Source organism: Heterocephalus glaber, unplaced genomic scaffold (genome assembly GCF_053883595.1).
Source record: "Heterocephalus glaber isolate CG9 unplaced genomic scaffold, H.glaber_assembly_v1.0 deba00001479, whole genome shotgun sequence".
Taxonomy (NCBI): Eukaryota; Metazoa; Chordata; class Mammalia; order Rodentia; family Bathyergidae; genus Heterocephalus; species Heterocephalus glaber.
Window position 1 is genome coordinate 2,677,707 of NW_028258316.1, and position 17,225 is coordinate 2,694,931.

General features: G+C 59.7%; 1 protein-coding gene across 2 annotated transcripts in view; it reads left to right on the plus strand.

The window, feature by feature from the left end:
* Positions 1 to 17,225, plus strand: part of Col5a1 (collagen type V alpha 1 chain) — a 120,229-nt gene that overhangs the window by 70,843 nt on the left and 32,161 nt on the right. For both annotated transcript variants that reach the window (XM_004849000.4, XM_021261779.2), the window contains exons 26-36: positions 2,721 to 2,765; positions 3,212 to 3,265; positions 6,751 to 6,795; positions 7,058 to 7,111; positions 8,907 to 9,014; positions 9,691 to 9,744; positions 11,631 to 11,684; positions 15,414 to 15,458; positions 15,553 to 15,606; positions 16,430 to 16,474; positions 16,844 to 16,897. In XM_004849000.4, coding sequence (XP_004849057.2) covers positions 2,721 to 2,765; positions 3,212 to 3,265; positions 6,751 to 6,795; positions 7,058 to 7,111; positions 8,907 to 9,014; positions 9,691 to 9,744; positions 11,631 to 11,684; positions 15,414 to 15,458; positions 15,553 to 15,606; positions 16,430 to 16,474; positions 16,844 to 16,897 — 612 coding nt within the window. The remainder of the gene's footprint in view (positions 1 to 2,720; positions 2,766 to 3,211; positions 3,266 to 6,750; positions 6,796 to 7,057; positions 7,112 to 8,906; positions 9,015 to 9,690; positions 9,745 to 11,630; positions 11,685 to 15,413; positions 15,459 to 15,552; positions 15,607 to 16,429; positions 16,475 to 16,843; positions 16,898 to 17,225) is intronic.

Sequence of the window (17,225 nt, forward strand, 5' to 3'; positions counted from 1 at the left end):
TGTTTGTATTGAGCTGCATTTTCTCAGGCTGCAAAGACACATTTTCTCATACATAGAGAAGTAAATAAAATGATGACAGCATAGAAGCCACCTGGTGGCATCTGTGTGCTTTACTGGGGACCACAGGCTGGCGCCTTCCTCCTGTCCTCGCCACCCGCCCCGGGTGACACACACAGGCATCTGCTGCTAAGTGCATCGTGAGCTCAGAGGGGACCCTCCTGGCCAGATGTGAGGCCCCCTAAGAGTCGGGCTCCCTGAGGGACACTGGTCCCCTTTTGCATGCTGTGGGCAGAGAGGGCCGGTTAGGAGCCCCACCCCGCCTGGGGCTAACTGGCTCTCGGCCTCGCTTCTGAGCCAGCATTTAAACTGTAAAGTCTGCCTTTGAGTGTGGGTCACATGGAAGGGCAGGAGTAGCAGTTGCAAAGGGACCAAATCTGGAGACCCAGGAAAGAGAGCCCCTTTGGTGTGTGTGGAAGGGAGAAGAGGTTGGGCTGGGGATTTAGCTCAGTGGTTCCGCCGCCTGCCGCCTGCTGCCTGCCTCACAAACGCAAGGTCCTGAGTTCAATCCCTGGTTCCAAAAAAAGAAGGGGTAAAAATATTCTCCTCTGTGTCTGGTGTGGTGCAGCAGGCCTGACATCCCAGGGCTTGGGGAGGCTGAGGCAGGAGGGTCACAAGTTTAAGCTTGGGTAACTTAGCAACTTATTGAGACCCTGTCTCAAAATAAAAAAGGGATGGAGAGGTAGCTCAGTGTGAAGGCCCTGGGTTCAATCCCCAGTCTCTCTCTCTCTCTCTCTCTCTCTCTCTCTCCTCTCCTCTGCAAAGACAGCACATTGTCGATCAGCCTTAAAGAGACGGTTGTTTGTTTCTCTTGCATTGGTTTGGTTTGGGTTTTGAAGAAAGAAAGGTTGATTTAAAACGGGTCAGGGAGTAGGAAATGTTTCAAGGCCGACACAATGTGCTGGAGTGCACCGTTAGAAGGCATGCGCCCGAGAGGGGTTAAGTGAGTTAGGGGTCCATGGAATACTAGGGAGCCAGTAAAAACTCGACTCTCAGTGGCTCTCTGGTGACACAAGAAAATGCTCACGCCCTCATCTTAAATTAAAACTGCACTGGGCCGCGTGCTGTGCGTGGGTATCTAGAGAGAAGCCGGATTAGAAGCTCTTTGTCCCACAATTAGCCACAGGTACTGTGGGCTGAGCTCAGAGGGCTGTCATTTCCCTCTTCCCTTGCCTCATCAATAATGAACATACATTACTTTTTTAATCAGAAAAATATCAATTACGAATAATTTGGGCTTTATTATTTTCGCATCACGAAAGTCGCGTTCATTACAGAACACTGGGAAAATGCCAACAAGGACAAAGGGAGGAGCCTGGCACTGTGCTTGCTGCCTCAAGACCCGGGCAGTGCACGTCCCACCAGCTGCCCATCCCGGGGACATGACCCCGAGAGCAGCTCAGGGCCCTGGGCCTCCATGCTGCCGGGTCACAGGGATGGTGCTGCCGTGTTCCCGGGCCCCTGGCTGCCGGAGCACATTGCGATCTTGCTCCCTGTGTCCCCAGCAGTGGCCCAAGCAGCTGGGTGGAGAGGGCAGGGGGGCCAAGTGAGGGCTCGAGGCTGTCCCTGTGTGTCACCGGGCTCTGTGCACAGCACACCTGCCTACCCCAGGCAGCGCCCGGCAGACTGGCCAGCCAAGACTGCAAAGCTGGCCTTGGCGCCCCAGCCCAGCCCTCTCTCGGCACTGTTTGGGCTGAGCCCTGGCACCCTGAGCTGCTGGCATCCATAGCACAGATGGCATTTCTGGAAGGTAGGGCTGGCCCGATGTGTCCCAGGTGCTGGCACACCCACTGGGCTGGAGTGTCCTCCAGGGCCACCCAGGCTCCCACTGTGGACAGATTTGCAAAGGCATCCACTCCAGTTGCACAACTAAGAACAGAAGAGCTGCACGTGATGGTGCACACCTGTAACGCCAGCTACTCTACTGGGGCAGCCTGGGCAACTCAGCAAGACTCTGTGTCACAATAAAAGATGAAAGGGTGGGGGATCCAGCTCAGTGTGAAGGCCCTGGGTTCGACCTGCAGTGCCTCAAAAGGCAATAATGAAAGAGCACAAATGTTTCTTGAAGAGATTTCCATAGCTAGGTCTCCAGCTGGAGCCTCAGTGGTTGTGAGCACTCGAGTCTTGGCCCTCAGGCGTGAAGACCTGGCTGCACTGGGCCCCCCAGCCGATGGTAGGACAGCCCAGTGCTGCCCACCTTCCCGTGGTTTGGCAGGGAGCTTGCTGGTGCGGGAGGCCGCTGTGCTCGGAGTGGGGTCTCAGCCCCTTATCCCCATGCTCGCATGGCCGGGTGACCTGGGAAGTGCCCCCTCGTCCCTGTCCCCACATCTGTGTTTGCTGGGATCGGCCCTGAAGGGTGGGCTGGGCGCTGAGTCAGGGGCCACCAATCGTGGCCATCCCAGGGCGGGACACGGGTGCCCCTTCTGATCCACGCTGGCTGTGGTCAGGGCCGGGGTGCCGCTTCCTGGGCGCCTCTCAGAGGGACTGGGCGAGGCCACGCTGTGCCGGGCCACCTGTCCAGAGGTCCTTGAAGTCCATCTTCTGGGGGAGGGAAGAGTGGGGGCTGTGACTGTCACTGCCACCTTGGTAAGTGGGTGGCGGGTGGTGGAGGGGAAGCCGGCGGCTGCTCTCAGAGGTGCTGACCAGCTTCTCTTTTCTGACAGGGGCACCCTGGCAAGGAAGGCCCTCCAGGAGAGAAAGGAGGCCAGGTGGGTCTCGCCACACCCAGCTCCCGGGCAGTCAAGTCAGGTCCTCTGGGCCTGGAGGTGGCAGCCTGGGGACTCCCAAGAGTCACCGGACAGTGGCCCTGTGCCCTCTGCTGAGCAGAAGCTCTGCCACGTTAGCCCAAGGCCCTTGGCTGGGAACGCCTCTCGGATGGCAGCTCTGTCCTTCCATGGTGCCACCCGGCCTTTCCTTCTGTCCCAGCCCAGTTGCTCTTGGTCTCTGGGCCACTGGAGTGGGACGGGGCAGCTCTGTTGACTCCAGGTGTCCTCTCCACCCAGAGACGCAGTCGGCTGCCATGGTCATTAGCAGACTGTGTGCGGGGTTGGCGGGTGGGAACGTCACCCTGTCCGGTGCTGGGGGACCTGGAGCTGACAGCAGCTATGCAGGCACCCTCGTCACTTTGAGCTAACTGTGTCTCCCTTTGGTTTAGGGTCCACCTGGTCCCCAGGGTCCCTTAGGCTACCCGGGCCCTCGAGGAGTCAAGGTGAGTGGGATGCGTGCAGTTCCAAGTCTTTGTGGACAGGTGGGGCACAGCTTGGCTGGTCCTGGGGACTCCCGAAGCAGCCCAGTCCCCCCGGTCAGGGTTGGGGACACTGGGCTGAGTCCCTATGGCACCAGGAGGGGCTGATTTGGAGCAGGGGACAGTCTCGAGCCCGCTCGAGGAAGAGGTGGTGGGTGCTGGCCATCTGTCAGGACAGGGAGCGTCCTACCATGCCACACGTCTCCCTCTGTCCCCCATCATCAAGCTGAGGCCACTCTGTGAAGCCTCTGGCAGCCACGGTCTCAGCCGAGGCAGGGCGCTTGGGCTCCGAGGAGCTCGGACATGCAGCTGCACCTTCGCAGAGTGAGAACCGCCTGCCCCTTGGACGCCATCTGGGCAGCCGGAGCTGCTGGGGAGCCGTGGGAGGCGCGTGCTTGTTGGCCGTCGTGTTCCTGCTGTTTGGAGGCACCCAGAATCTTGTTAAACAGGGCCCAGAGCTGCAGAGCAATATCCGTGGCACACACCCCTGGTCCTATCAGCCCTAACTGGTCGGCTCTGCGCTTCGTGATTTAATCTCGAGTTATGCAGCTCATCCACACACAGGGATGTGGAAGGCGAGGTCTCCTCCTTCTCCGAGAGCGGAAATGTTGTAGCGTCTCAGAGCTCAGGAGAGCTGGGGCTGGTTCTCTCCTTCAGGATGATTTTAAGTGGCAAGTGGGGAAGCACACACACAGAACCCCGTCTGAGCTCAGGGCCAGGCTGTCTGTGGTTTGTGGAGTCTTAACCCTGGATAGCACTGTTGCCTGGAAGGGTGCTTAACTGTGGGGTCATGGGGGGCCCGGAAACCAGGACCGAAGTTTTCATTGACCGCTCCCATCCCCAATTACGCTAAACTCCATGTGCCAGGCAGTGCTTGGCTCTTGACTTGCTGATTCCTGGTCCGGTGTCCCTTCTCTGTCCCCAAGTGTCCCTAACTTCCGAGCCCCAGGAGTCAGGACAATCCAAGTCCAAGAGCAGTCAGGAGTGACCTTCCAGGGATCGAGAGCCTTGGGTGGTCAGGCTCCCCCATACTATGCTTTTTCAGCAAAATGCCCAATGCGTTCTATAAGGGTGATAATTTAGCAGAATGCTGATTATGTGAGCCCGAAGATGCATGTTTATCTCACAAATCCCTGCTGCACAGCACAGCCCCTGGCAGTTCCTGTGGATGGCTAATTGCATAAGGCTGCTTCTCTGAGCTGAAAGGTGTTTGCCTTAAAATGTTCCTGGAGAATGCTCTTATCTGTCTATCTGATTAAAATTCACTCGTGACCTGAGCAATCCAGTCAGACTTGGAAGCAGACAGTGGAAAGAAAACCAAGGCTTGAAGCAGCTCTCACTGGGAAAACAGAGACCCTCGCGCCCCACTGGACTGGGCCTGGGATGCGTGGATGCAGCAGAGCTGCCAGCGGGAGCAGTGGTCCAGCTGTCGCTGCGGGAAACAGCAGTCCTGGGTGAGAGGGGTGCAGTTAGTGCCCACTAGGGCTGGGCCTGTCTGCTGAGACAGTGTCCATCGAAGTCCGCCAGCTGTGTCAGTTACTTTCTCACTGCTGGGACTGAGACCTGATGTCACAAGTTGGAAGAGGAGAGGGTCATTCTGGCTCACCTTGTCAGTCCATGGTCTGCTGGCTGTAGGGCAGGACAGCATGGCAGAGGGGCCTGGTGGAGAAAAAGCTGCTGGTGTCATGGTGGACAGGAAGCAGAGTCAAAGGAGGAGCCAGAGAGGGAGATAAGCCCTTCCGGGTCACATCCACAGTGACCCTAACAGCAAGACAGCTATGAGCCCCGTATGCCCAGCTTATGAGCACAGGGGGCTCCTGGGGACAGACATCTAGAGAGAAATCACAACAGGCTGCTATGACCCAAATCCCACAAGCTAAGGGACTGAGAAGCAAAAGAAATGTCCCCTACTACAGTCCCAGAGGCTCAAAGCCCAAGCGGAAGGGGCCAGTGGGTTCTGCGTCTGGTGAGGGTACTGTCTGCTTCCTACACGGTGTGTTTGCGCTGAGTCCTCGAGTGGCAGCAGGGGGACGGGCCCCACGGGCCTTCTTGAGGGCACTGCCCCATTCACAAGGCTCCCCTTGCGTGGCCCAGTCCCCATCGCTCGAGGACCCACCTCTCTCTCTTCTGGTGCCAGAACTGGGGCCTCAGCCTGCTGGGCACGTACCCAGCTGGACCCCAGCACCAGACCTCCTTGCAGGGCCACCCGGGGACACAGGCATGGTATCCCTGTGTCACCGACCACTAGCTCTCCTCCTGTCTTGCCCTTCTGAGGGTGTCTGACTGTCAGCAGAGTCAGGTCGGTCCTCTCTAGGCCCTGGCTGTGCCTGGCTAAGCCTGCTCCTGCCTCCCAGACTCCAGGCCCCGCAGCGCTCACAGTCAGGACAGTGGAGCCGATGGTGCTTCCGGTCACAGCGGCTGTCCCTCCAGGCAGAGGGTGGGCCTCGAGGGCCACACCACAGCCCAGGCTGTGCGGTCGGTTGCTGTATCTCCCTCTCTTCCAGGCCCCCTTTGCCCCAGTCCCAGGGAAACAGCTCAGAACCTTGCCACCGGCTGTGACGTGTTCTGGCCACCAGAGGGCAGCTGGTGGTCCCCGGGTCCTCAGAGGAGACCGCTGAGGCCAGGCCATAGGCTCAGCCCGGAGCTGAGGAGGGAGGCACGGGCCCTCTCTGGGTCCTGTGGGCAGGTGGCCTGAGGTGGTCACCCTGCTCGGAGGTCTGAGGGCCAGAGCACTGTCAGCGAGGCTGTGGTTGTGTCTCTGGGTTCCAGGCTGTGAGCTGTGCTGGCCGGTGCTGGGCCCAGCGTGGGGCTGGGGAGCGTGTGTGGCCCTGCCCTGAATGTCATGCTTACCAGAGCGCAGCGGTGGGTGTCCCATGTCGGTCACAACCGTGGCGCCTCTTATGTCACTGATCGGTGCTGTAGCCGCTCTCGTGTGGTGCTGATAACACAGTTATAGTAATCCGCTGCCACAGCCCTGTTCATCAGCCCCTGTCACATACTAGGCACTGTCCCGAGGGCTTTGTGGATCTTTCCCTCCCAGCAGTGGAAAAAGAATTGAGGCCTTGTCGGCCTGCTTGCCAGATCAGGAAATGGCCCATCAGCAGCCCCAGAGCTGGGGGCCAGGCCTGTGCCCTGGTCCATCCCCGGAGCCTCAAGACATTAGTGTGGGAGGCTATGTTGGCCTCAGAAGGGCAGACCTGGAGCTCAGGGCCAGGGCTAGGCATGAGCTGGGCTCTTTTGTAGCGGAGGAGACGGGATCCCCTGGGCCCGGGGTCGGGAGACCTGTTCCTCCTGACACGGGGGCTCTGGGGCAGCAGGGAGCCTGTCCCAGGGGCAGTGGCTGGCCAGGACCTGCACAGAGCTCCACCCTGCCTGACAGGGCCGGCGCCCCTGTCCGGGCCCAGCCAGGCTCCCCTCAGTGACCACTGTCTTCTTCTCTGCCTGCACAGGGGGCAGACGGCATCCGAGGTCTGAAGGGCACCAAGGGCGAGAAGGTGAGTCTGTCCCCTCCAGCTGCAGTGGGCCTCACACCGCATGTGATGCCACAGGAGTTCGGGCGCTGCTGGCTCACACTGCTGGCTCCAGTGGTCCCGTGTGGACCAGGCCCAGCCATAACCCTGCTCATAGCACTGCCCTTGCTGGACACTGAGCTGGGGTGCTGGCCCACCATTCAGTTTCGGTGCTGAGTACTGGCCCACTGTGGGAGCGGTGTGGGTTCTTTTCTGTAGACCGAGGCATCCTCTTGTCCCCATTCAGGGCGAAGACGGCTTCCCTGGATTTAAAGGTGACATGGGCATCAAGGGCGATCGGGTGAGTATTTCAAGCTTGGACTAGGGCTGGGGATGAGCAGGTGGGCTCGGGGTCCCTCAGGAAGGGCAGAGGATGTTTTCAGTGACAGCTGCTTCTCAGAAGGGAGGCCCCACCTCTGCAGGGACCCGGTCACGGGGCAGGGCAGGCTGGGGGTTGGGGGCCACCGTGGCCTCTGACCTGGGTCCTGGGTCAGCGGGGACTCGTTATTTTCTGGCTGAGACCCTCATGACTAAGAGAGGTGGTAGGAATTGAAGCCTGATGGGCCCAGGTCCCTGTGAAAGCCAGGGCTGCCTCCTCCCTGGCAGGTCTCAGGACACCTGCCTGGGCCACACCCTGCTGGGATCCAGGTCTCCCCGAGCCCTGGCACCACCCTGGTCCTCACACAGCACTTCAGTCCCCTTTGGGCCCCCCGAGGCTGGCCTCTCGGGAGAAGCCCAGCAGCCTGGCTGTCTCCTGCTGAGCAATGAATCCTGGTGCCAGCGTGGGTGGCCATGCCCAGCGTTGTACTCAGTAGAAGGGCACGGGTACATTGTCCCATACACAGGGGAGAAGGTGATGAAGTTTCCCTACCTGGCCGTGCTGCGTAGGAGCCAGGCAGAGGCAGGTGCCGCCTCTCCTCCCAGGCGGCACAGCCAGCCGGCAGCTGTGTGCACACCTGGACAGACATCTGTCAGCCAGCGCAGGCCACTGCAGAGATTGCCACATCCAAAGTGGGGCGGGGAGGCCCTTTCCAGAAGATCCCGAATAGGGGCCCGGGACACATGGTGCTCTGTCCCCGTCCGGCAGGACAACGGCACGCACTGCGCTCTGTGGTCCTTGGGCGGAGGGGGCTGGCGGGGGTTTGTCCCACGGCTCTGTCCCCACTGCTGCACCGTGGCTGGAGGCAGCCACACTGGACCTCCCTCCCTCCCTGGGCCCCGACAGCTCCACGGTGAAAGTCCTTGTCACCCTTCGTCTCTGTGGCTTGATACACGCCTTTGGGGTCCGTGTGACCAGAGCATGGCCTGCAGAGGTCACACGAAGGACACACTGGCCCTGGGAACAGAGCTCTGGTGGCTGGAGCAGGACTGGGTCCCCAGCCCCGGTGCAGGTGCTACCGCTGTTTCCTGTTTCCTGGGTGCAGAGCCTGACACACCTTCTTGGGGACAGGAAGTGCTCCACTGTCAGGGCCGGGAGGTTGTTAGTCGCTATCCGTGTGGTGCGTGTTCTTATGGGGCCACCTAGCTGCTCTGTAGCCACTTGGAGAACCAATGGCCACAGGGGCCCCACTGCAGCTGTCCCAAGCCGGCCACGGTGCTGCCTCTGACCCAGCAGCTGGGGGGACCCTTCTGGCTGGGGCCCAGGACTCCCCACCTGCAATGTGGGAACACTGGATGAGGCAGCATTTAAGCCTCCATCTCTGGCATGGGTCCTCGGGTCTCTGGGTGCCAGTGGTGTCCCGGGGAACTGCCCAGGTAGGGCTGTGGTCCTCCTGAGGTCCCCATCTGTCCTGCGTGTTTGGGGAGGGAGCAACTCAGGGCTGAGCCTGCTGAGCAGGGTTATTTCAGCTGTGGGGCCCTGGACTAGACAAGGTAACTGGGAGGAAGGGCTGGCAGCCTGGGGACAGCATGGCGCCCAGCAGCACCCTGTGATCTGGGGGCTCCCATTTGGGACCTTGGTGCAGTCTCTTGACTCAGTGAGATGCACGGGCATGTGGCATCTGTGCAAGAAGCCTGTCACTCCTGGACAGCGGTGGCGCCATCGGTGGAGGGTGGAGACTGAGGGGGTCTCCCTCACTGCTCTTCTCTCATTGCAGGGGGAGATCGGCCCGCCTGGTCCCAGGGGTGAAGATGGCCCTGAAGGCCCAAAGGGCCGAGGCGGTCCCAATGGTGATCCAGGTCCCCTGGGGCCCCCTGGGGAGAAGGTTGGTGACACAGGATGTCCAGCACCACCCAAGACCCCGAACAGGCCCCTCCTTAGGCCTCAGGCTCCCGGCTGCTGGCAGAGCCCTGGGCACAGGCTGCATCCTTCCTGGACCCCATCTCCTCCCCTGGGCCATGAGCACAGCTGGGCAGATCCTATTGTTCTGAGTCCGGCCTCTTGAGCTCTCTGCCGATAGGAGGAGCGCTTTCCGCGTGTCCCCAGGGCACAAGATGCACATGGGCACCTGTGTCCTCTCCCGACCGAACATCATGGTCCCTGGGAGGGAGGCTCTGCAGAGGGGGCCTTCTCCAGCCTGTCTGCCCACTGTGGGAACACACGCTGCACCTACAGGGCTGTCCTGGCCCAGCCCCTTCCCCTTCTAGCTGGGAGGAGTGGAGAAAGCTCCCTGCCCCACGAGTCCCTGTGGCCAGAGCTCTGACAAGAGGCTTAAGAAACAGCCCCCAGGAGAGCCGTGAGGTGTTCCCCCGTAGCCGCTCTGCTTCTCTGTCAGAGCAGGGACGCCAGGCCATCTCACTAGGAGGGCTCAGAGGCTGCGTCCCGGGGCACAGGGGCCTTGCTGTGGTGACCTGGCCTGCATCCTCCGGGAACCACGTCCCTCGGGGCTAGCCACTTTCCTGCTGCTCTCCAGATAACACAGTGCTTTTCTTCTTCCCCAGGGCAAACTCGGAGTCCCAGGGTTACCTGGGTACCCAGGAAGACAAGGGCCAAAGGTAATTTAGGCACAGGCCGTGACACTGCCCCCCTCCACCATCCGTTCTCTTCCCCTTTGGCTTCTGTGACGCAGCAGTCGCTATGGCTTCAGGTCATTATTCGTGGCCTTTGAGGGAGGTGTGGCAGTGAGGGAGCCTTTCGGAGGTGGGACCAACTCCACCCAGCGGCGGGCAGCGGGGCGGGGGGGGGGGGACTGGCAGCCTCCAGCGGCCCTGTCCCTGGTTTGTCCACGCCCAGGACTCTGGGGACTGTCTCAGCTCTGCTTCACTCTGGAGACTCACAGGCCATTTGCTCGAGATGGAGCCTAACAAAGAGCCGAAGCCTTTCGCACATGCAATCATGTTCAGGTTTAAGTGAAACAGCTACTGAAGGCTTTGGGGATCATTGCAAACATTATTTTTTTCAAATCTCACATTTTATTATTCATGGTTCTTCCTTAAACAATAACCGGTTGCCTGCACCAGAGACCTAGTTAGCCACGGAGAAGCCCTGCCCGCCTCAGCTTGGAGTTTCCTTCTTTCCACCGCCGTCCACCCGCAGGCCTTCCAGGTCTCTGGGTCTCCGTCCTGGCCCCGTTAACATGAGGATGGGCATGTGGGAAGCGCCATCTTCCCCAGAATATCCTCACCCCGTATAGAGAGAGGGGCTGGCTGGGGAGCAGACTCCTGCTCAGTGTCTGCCCGGGGCCTTGGCAGTGGCCATGACATCGCTCCCAGCTGAGTGTTCTCCACCCAGGTGCGCAAATGGGCTGGCGGACACATTTTCTCTTTTTAACTAGTCCTTTTGGAGAGGAGAGGAATCACATTCCGATGGCTTTTGGAAGGGCAGGCAGAATTTTGAAACCTCCTGTGTGTCCTTAGTGATAAGAAGCAGCAGTCGGCTGACCTGTATGGTGACCCATTTCTGGGCGGGGCTCTGTGTCACTAGCACCATGGTTTCCTGGCCCAGGCTCCACCTGGATGGGCAGGTGGGCATAGGAGTGTGCTGCCAAGCTCAGCCCCCTAGGAGACGTGCAGGTTTGGAAATGAGCACCTGGAACAGGCCCAGGTGCAGATCAGAGGGTAGAGACCTCCTGAAGGTGGTGACTAGCACCCCAGGCAGGGCCTTGGAGACTCACTGTCACCCTCCTTCCTGCACAGAGCAGGGGTCTGGATATTCGCCAGCCCAAAGTCCCTAAGTCCACTCTTTGCCAATGTTGTGGATTCCTGGGGTCGAGTAGCTGTTGGATGCCTCGGCCTGTGCATAACCTCACGTCTATTTCTGACTTTGCAAGCTGCCACTCTTTAGTTAGAGGCGCTGTGGGAAGATCATAAACCTGGCCATGGGCCTGGTGAACAAAACATCTGAGGTGCGAGGTTGGTACTGCATCGCCAGGCCTTCTGAGCAGCAGAGGGCCCCTTCCCCCCACCAGATCCAGCAGTGTGCCCCAGCCTCGGTGTGTGGGAGGAGGGTGTGGTGTGGAGTGAGGAGCATGTTAGGCTCCAGTTGGGTTTTTATATTTGGAGTTGGAAATGCTCAGGAGTTATTTATTGAGTTGATGAGTGGAGGGGTGTTGAGCGAGTGGGTGATGGGTAGATAGATGGATGGATGGGTGATGGGTGTTAGATGGGTGGGTGATGGGCAGATGGATGGATGGCTATAACATGGGTAGGAGGGTAGATAGGTGGATGGATGGCTGGCTGAGTGGATGGGTAGATGGTAAGTAGATGCATGGGTGGTGGGTGGGTTAGTGGATAGATGACGGTGGGTAGGTAGGTGGGTGGCAGGATGAATGGCTGGAGCATGGTGGGTGGGCAGGTGGGTGACTAGGTAGAGGAGGTATCAGCAGCCTACCTCCTCCTTCAGGCCGGCACTCATGCCCACTCCTTCACTAACTCTCTTGCAGGGTTCCATTGGATTCCCGGGATTCCCTGGTGCCAATGGAGAGAAGGGTGGCCGGGTAAGCAGACTGGGCTCAGGGCAGGTGGCTCCTGCTGCCTTGGCGTGTGGTGGTTGGTTCTCCTGTCAATGGCTTGTTAATTTTCTCGCTCATGAGCTTCCAAAAGCGCTTTCCAGTGTGGCAGATCATAAGCCCTGTGCGCCGAGCACCAGCGATGCTCCCCATACGCTGGGCCGGTGGCACAGGGCGGGGTGGGGGGAGCAAAGCATGCTGGGAAAGTGGAGCTTTCTGGAGAACAGCCCGAGCTGGAAAGCTCTCTCAGCCATCAGCGGAACCAGATCCGCCCCTGCCCCCCACCTGAGATTTCCTGTCAAGCTGGCTTTGAAGGGAGGGAACCAGCGTCTTGTATGTGTCTCTCCCCTTGTGTCCATGTGCCCCACCCCGGACACTCCAGTGGCCGGGTGAGTTACACTGATTCCCCGAGGGCCCCTGAGCACAGGCCTTCCAAGGAGGGGGCACGTCCTATCTTCTGGGCCGTCCCCACTGGCCCAGGCTTCCCAGTCGGTACCTGAGCACTACAGCCCGTAGGGAGGGTGGAGCAAGGTGACCCCTGGGGCCTTGGACTCTGAAGGCCTCGTCCACAGGCAGGTGGGGATGAGAGGCCGGCTGTGGGGCTGCAGGACCATTCTCTTACACACACCCTGCACCCCCATCTGGCTCGCCCTCGTTGGGGACCCATGGTGACCAGAGAGAGCACCAGGCTGAAAGCTGCATCACTGACCTCTGGGAGGCAGCGAGGAAGGCCATGCACTAGCTGAGCCCATGGGCATAAGCAGTGTTCTGGGCCCACAGCATGGAACATGGGACTAACCTGGGCCCAGGGCATGTGGTGGACACAGGCAGCCATTTCTCTGTCCATGGGTCTCTTTCTCTCCCTTCCCTTCCTCCCTCCCTCCCTTCATCCTTGCTTCCTTCCTTCCTTCCTTCCTTCCTTCCTTTCTTCCTTCCATTCATCATCCATCTTCTCTACTGGTCTGTGTGTCTCTGTATTTTTTGTTTATCATCTATCTAGCTATCAATATCAATTCATCAGTCTATCATCTGTCTTCTGTACTCTACTGATCAGTTGTTTATCTCCTGTATCAGTCATCTGTGTATCATCTTTCTACCTCTATCATTCTTCCGCTAGAGAAGGTCTGGCTGGTGTCTTTGGGGAGAGGCTGTCCCTTGTAGAAAGTGGCCTGAGGTCTTGTAAGTGTGGGAGATGCTGGTGTGACAGGATGCAGCCCTCCCGGGCAGGGGACCAGTCATGCTACACCAAAGGAGGCTGTGGCCTTCAGCAGCTGGCAATGGGCTCCAACCACAGGTCTCTACCTGGACCCGGGACTGGGGATCGAGGGCCCCGTGGCTCATGTCCTGTGCTCCCAGTGAGGCTCACAGCCCTCAGCCTCCCATGCTGCACCAAGCCCAGGAGTTTGGACAGATGAACTGGGCCCCTGCTGGCCATTGTCCAGGGCATCAGTGTTGTGGTCCTCGGACAAAACCCAAAGCCTGAGTCACGCCAAGACCTGCCAGGCACCAAACACTCCACCCAGATGTGAGCCTTGAGGAGGTATCTGCCTTCCAGCCCCAGTCAGGGAGGTTCTGTACATGGCACAGACTCCAGGGAAAGGGCCAGGCTTTGTGGCTCCTCAGAGCACGAGCCAGCAGGGTTTAATCCTGTGAGCGGGGCCACTGTCTTCACCTTTGTCACAGCCTGCACGCCCTGTCCAGGAGTGACCAGGATACCTCCGTCACGCACAAGGACATCCACAGTCCCAGGCTGTTCTAGTTGATTTGTGTTGAGTCTGGTGAACCAAGGAAAACATGGGTGCCTGAAGGCCTGAGAGCCTGGGGCCTCACACATGCACCCATCTTCATTTGTTGGCGACTGAGGCCTCCCCTCAGCGACCCTGTCCCCAAGTCTCGTGACTGAGTGTCCTCCTCTGCCCGGGGCTTTGGGTTTCATTTTGTCCGGATGCTGTTCCTTCCCTTGAAATCACTCATTTTTCCCCAGCGGTATAAGTGCCTGTGCCTTACTGGGCTCTGGGGACCCGGGTGATGGAGGGAGACATTTGCCTCTGTCAGAGACTGGCACTCTCAAACCATGGGCGTGGGATGCTAGACTAGGTGGATCAGAGTCACAGCCGGAAAGCTGGTGGCTTCCTGGAGGTGGTGGCTTCCTGCTGAGACTCACAGAGGGACAGATGGAGTTGAGGGGAGAAACGAGGTGGAGGAGCTGGGAAAACTGCCGAGGGGTGTGGTTTGGGGAGAGGTGCTGTGGGGTTTAACAGGGCGACCTGCACGGGGGAGGTGGGGCGGGGACAAGAGCACTGTGAAGATGGACAAGAGAGCCATCCCTTTGGGACAACGGCCATTTGGCTCTTCAGGTACCGGGCTGGAGGCCAGACAAGTGACATGCTAGGAGCGCTCCAGGACTGAGGCTCCGGGCCAGGACACCCTCCCCGGAGAGGGGGAAATCCCAGTCCGTTCTTTCCTAGACAGGCCAGGGGCCAGGCACACATGGGTCATCTCTGAAGGGACCTGGGCACTTCCTGCGGAGCAGCTTCAGTCACCAGGATGGAAACTCGGGCTTGAATTAGTGTCCTTGGGAAGCCCATAAGCAAGATGCCGCCTGGGACCCAACGGGATTAATTGCCGTGCCTCTATTCTGCCCCCTGCAAGGCCGGGGTGCCCGGGCCTCAGCTGCACCCGGGAGCCATCTGAGCTGTGAGATGAAGGTGCAGGTCGGGTCTCGGTGGAGGGAGTGGCAAGTGGAGGGCCTTGACCTCGGTGGAAGCCGGCGTGAGCACACTTGGCAGCCACACGGGAGTCCTGCGCTGGCACAGTGTTTATCACGTGAAGGCTGTGGATGTTTCCCTATCTTCCCGTGCAAATTTCCATTTGAAGCCAAAAGGTATCGGCACAGAATGAAAGAGCTGCAACCAGAATGTGTTGTTTAAAAAGTGACATGATTATAAATGGTTTTATTAAATTCATTTCAAAATGGGAGAGCGGAGAGCGGTTCTGATGCTGGCAGCGAATGAATAAATGATGGGGAGAAGACGCTTTTCCCGTGGCCTTCAGCCACGTGGAGCTGGCTTAGGCTCCAACGTTGGAGACCAGGATGAAAGGAGGCAGGAGCCTGGATGCCGTGCTGTGTTCAGTCCGTTACTTCCACGTGCTGGAGGGCAACCGCATTTTCCAGCCGTCCCGTGTGTGCTTCGGGAAAAACACACCCAGTGCATGGCTTTCTGTGATTTGGAAGATGCAAAGCAGGCTCGGATACGGGAGCTGAATTCTAGGAGAGGAGCAGATGACTCTCAGATCTATGATGTGTGTGTTAAATTGCAGGTTTGCCCGTCCGCAGAGCCTACTGAAAATTTAATGGCTAATATCCTTAACAGTAGCAGAAGTAAATTATGTATGAAAAGAGTTGACTTTCTTCTCTTTTCTTGCAATAATGGTTTCTCCCCCTGCTGAGAGGGGGGGAAGGGCAGGGAGGGAGGGAAGTGGAGAAACTCTGAGGGTGGAGACCAGGTAGGTAGGGAGCATCCATCCTGCCCGGAGGAAACGGCTTCCTCGGGGCCGAGTGAGGCACCGGCCTGTTCGGTGTGCTTCGGGGCCCTGACTTTCTCCCATGTGAACCCAGAGGAGCCGGGAGGCCTGGGAAGGCCGCACTCTTCCTGGCTCTGTCCCAGGGAGGGCGGGCTCCTGTGCAGGGCCGATGACCCTCTTCTCTGATTCTAGGGGACGCCTGGAAAGCCCGGACCACGGGGACAGCGAGGCCCGACGGTAACCTCCTGCGGCCCGGGGGGCAAGGCGGGGAGGGTGGGCAGCCTTGGGAGCCCGGTGTCTGAGCTGACCTTCCTTCTCTCTGTCCGTGCAGGGCCCCCGGGGTGAAAGAGGCCCTCGGGGCATCACGGGGAAGCCCGGCCCCAAGGTATGTTCTTGGTCTTTTGGCGGTGACCAGGTGAGCCCGGGTGTCACTGCTGAGAGCGGGAGCACCCAGGACGCCCTGTGGCCTTTTCATTTGAAAGCAGAGGAAGGTTTTCTTCCTCGGAGGCACTGAAGGGGGATCCTGCCCCCCAGCAGCCTCTGGCGAGAGTGAGGAGCAGGAGAGGTGGCAGAGGGTGACCCTCAGGGGACACAGCCCCCAGGCAGAGAGCGGCAGGGGGTCCCCCACACCAGGGGACCCCAGTCCCGGGAGGCCTGGCTCAGCGCCGAGCACCCTGTTCCGGCAGGCAGAGTGGGAAATCAGTAGAGAGGTCCTTCCGGGGAGATCTCCGTGGCTCCCGCCCAGCCTGCGTGTCTGCAGTCACGCCCGGGGCCCCGCTGTCCCCAGCCTGTCCCATCGGAACTGCAGGGGGGCCCGTGAGTGGATCCCTGGCTGGCTGGGGGGCAGAGTGGACTGTAGGAAAATCTCCCCACTGAGCTCTGGTGCCTCCCGCATGCCTCCCACTCAGCTGCACCCCACACCTGGGGAGCGGGGGAGCAGAGCCCTGGGCGACTTGGTGCAGCCTTTGTCTGCAAGGGAATGTTCTGGAAATGTCAGGGCCCTTGGATGTCAGCTCAGGTCAGCTACGGGTGCAGGGCAAGAGGACGGGCTACCTGGGGCCACTGGCCACCCCGATGGGACGTGTCCTTGGCTGAGGACAGAGGAGCTTGAGGAGGCCCACACAGGGACAGTTCCGTGATTCACAGGCCGCAGTCTTTCTGTCCACGTAAGATTCACAGAAAGCTCTTCTCTCTCTGTCCCTCCCCAGGGCAACTCTGGAGGTGATGGTCCTGCTGGCCCTCCCGGTGAGCGGGTAAGTGTCTTGCCCAGGGCCCTGGGACACCTCCTCGGGACCCACTGTGACCCTGCCCCGGAGTGGGGATCCCTGAGACCCCACGGTGGGACCCTCTGGGAAGTGCAGCCTTCACTGGGTTGGAGATGCCAGCCCTACTCACCAGGCCAGGCCTCGGGGTGCTAGAGGCTGCTGAGACACAGGAAAGTGGGTGCTCAAGCCTGTCCTGCCCTGAGGACCCTAGGCCATCGCTCTGTGACTGGCCCCTCAACACCCTGGTGGGGGCCCCTTTTCTCGGGAGGGGCAGGGGCTGGAATTGGGGGAAGGTCGTGGGCACTGGGCTACTGGGGAGAGGCCCTCTGTCCCACACCAGCCATGCTCTGTCCCCAGGGACCCAACGGACCCCAAGGACCTACCGGCTTCCCTGGACCAAAGGGTCCCCCGGTAAGTAGTGCCTTCCCCTGTGGCGGCTGGCCTGTCCCCTGGACACCTGGCCTTTCCCTAAGGACTCCCGGTGGGGGGGAGGCTCAGTGAGACCCTGGGTCCACAGCAGGGTGGAGCCTGTGGCCGTGTCCACCTGCCCAGTGTCGTGAGTCACCTTACGGGTCCCCCTTTTCTTTACTCCATCACCGTGTTCTGGTTGGGCCTGAGTCAGGGTCCTGGGGCTGCTATAACAAATGGTCACAGACAGGGCAGCTTAAACCATCTTGTCATAGTCCTGGGGGCCCGGGTCAGCAGGCTGGTTCCCTCTGGAGGTTCTGGGGAGCCCAAG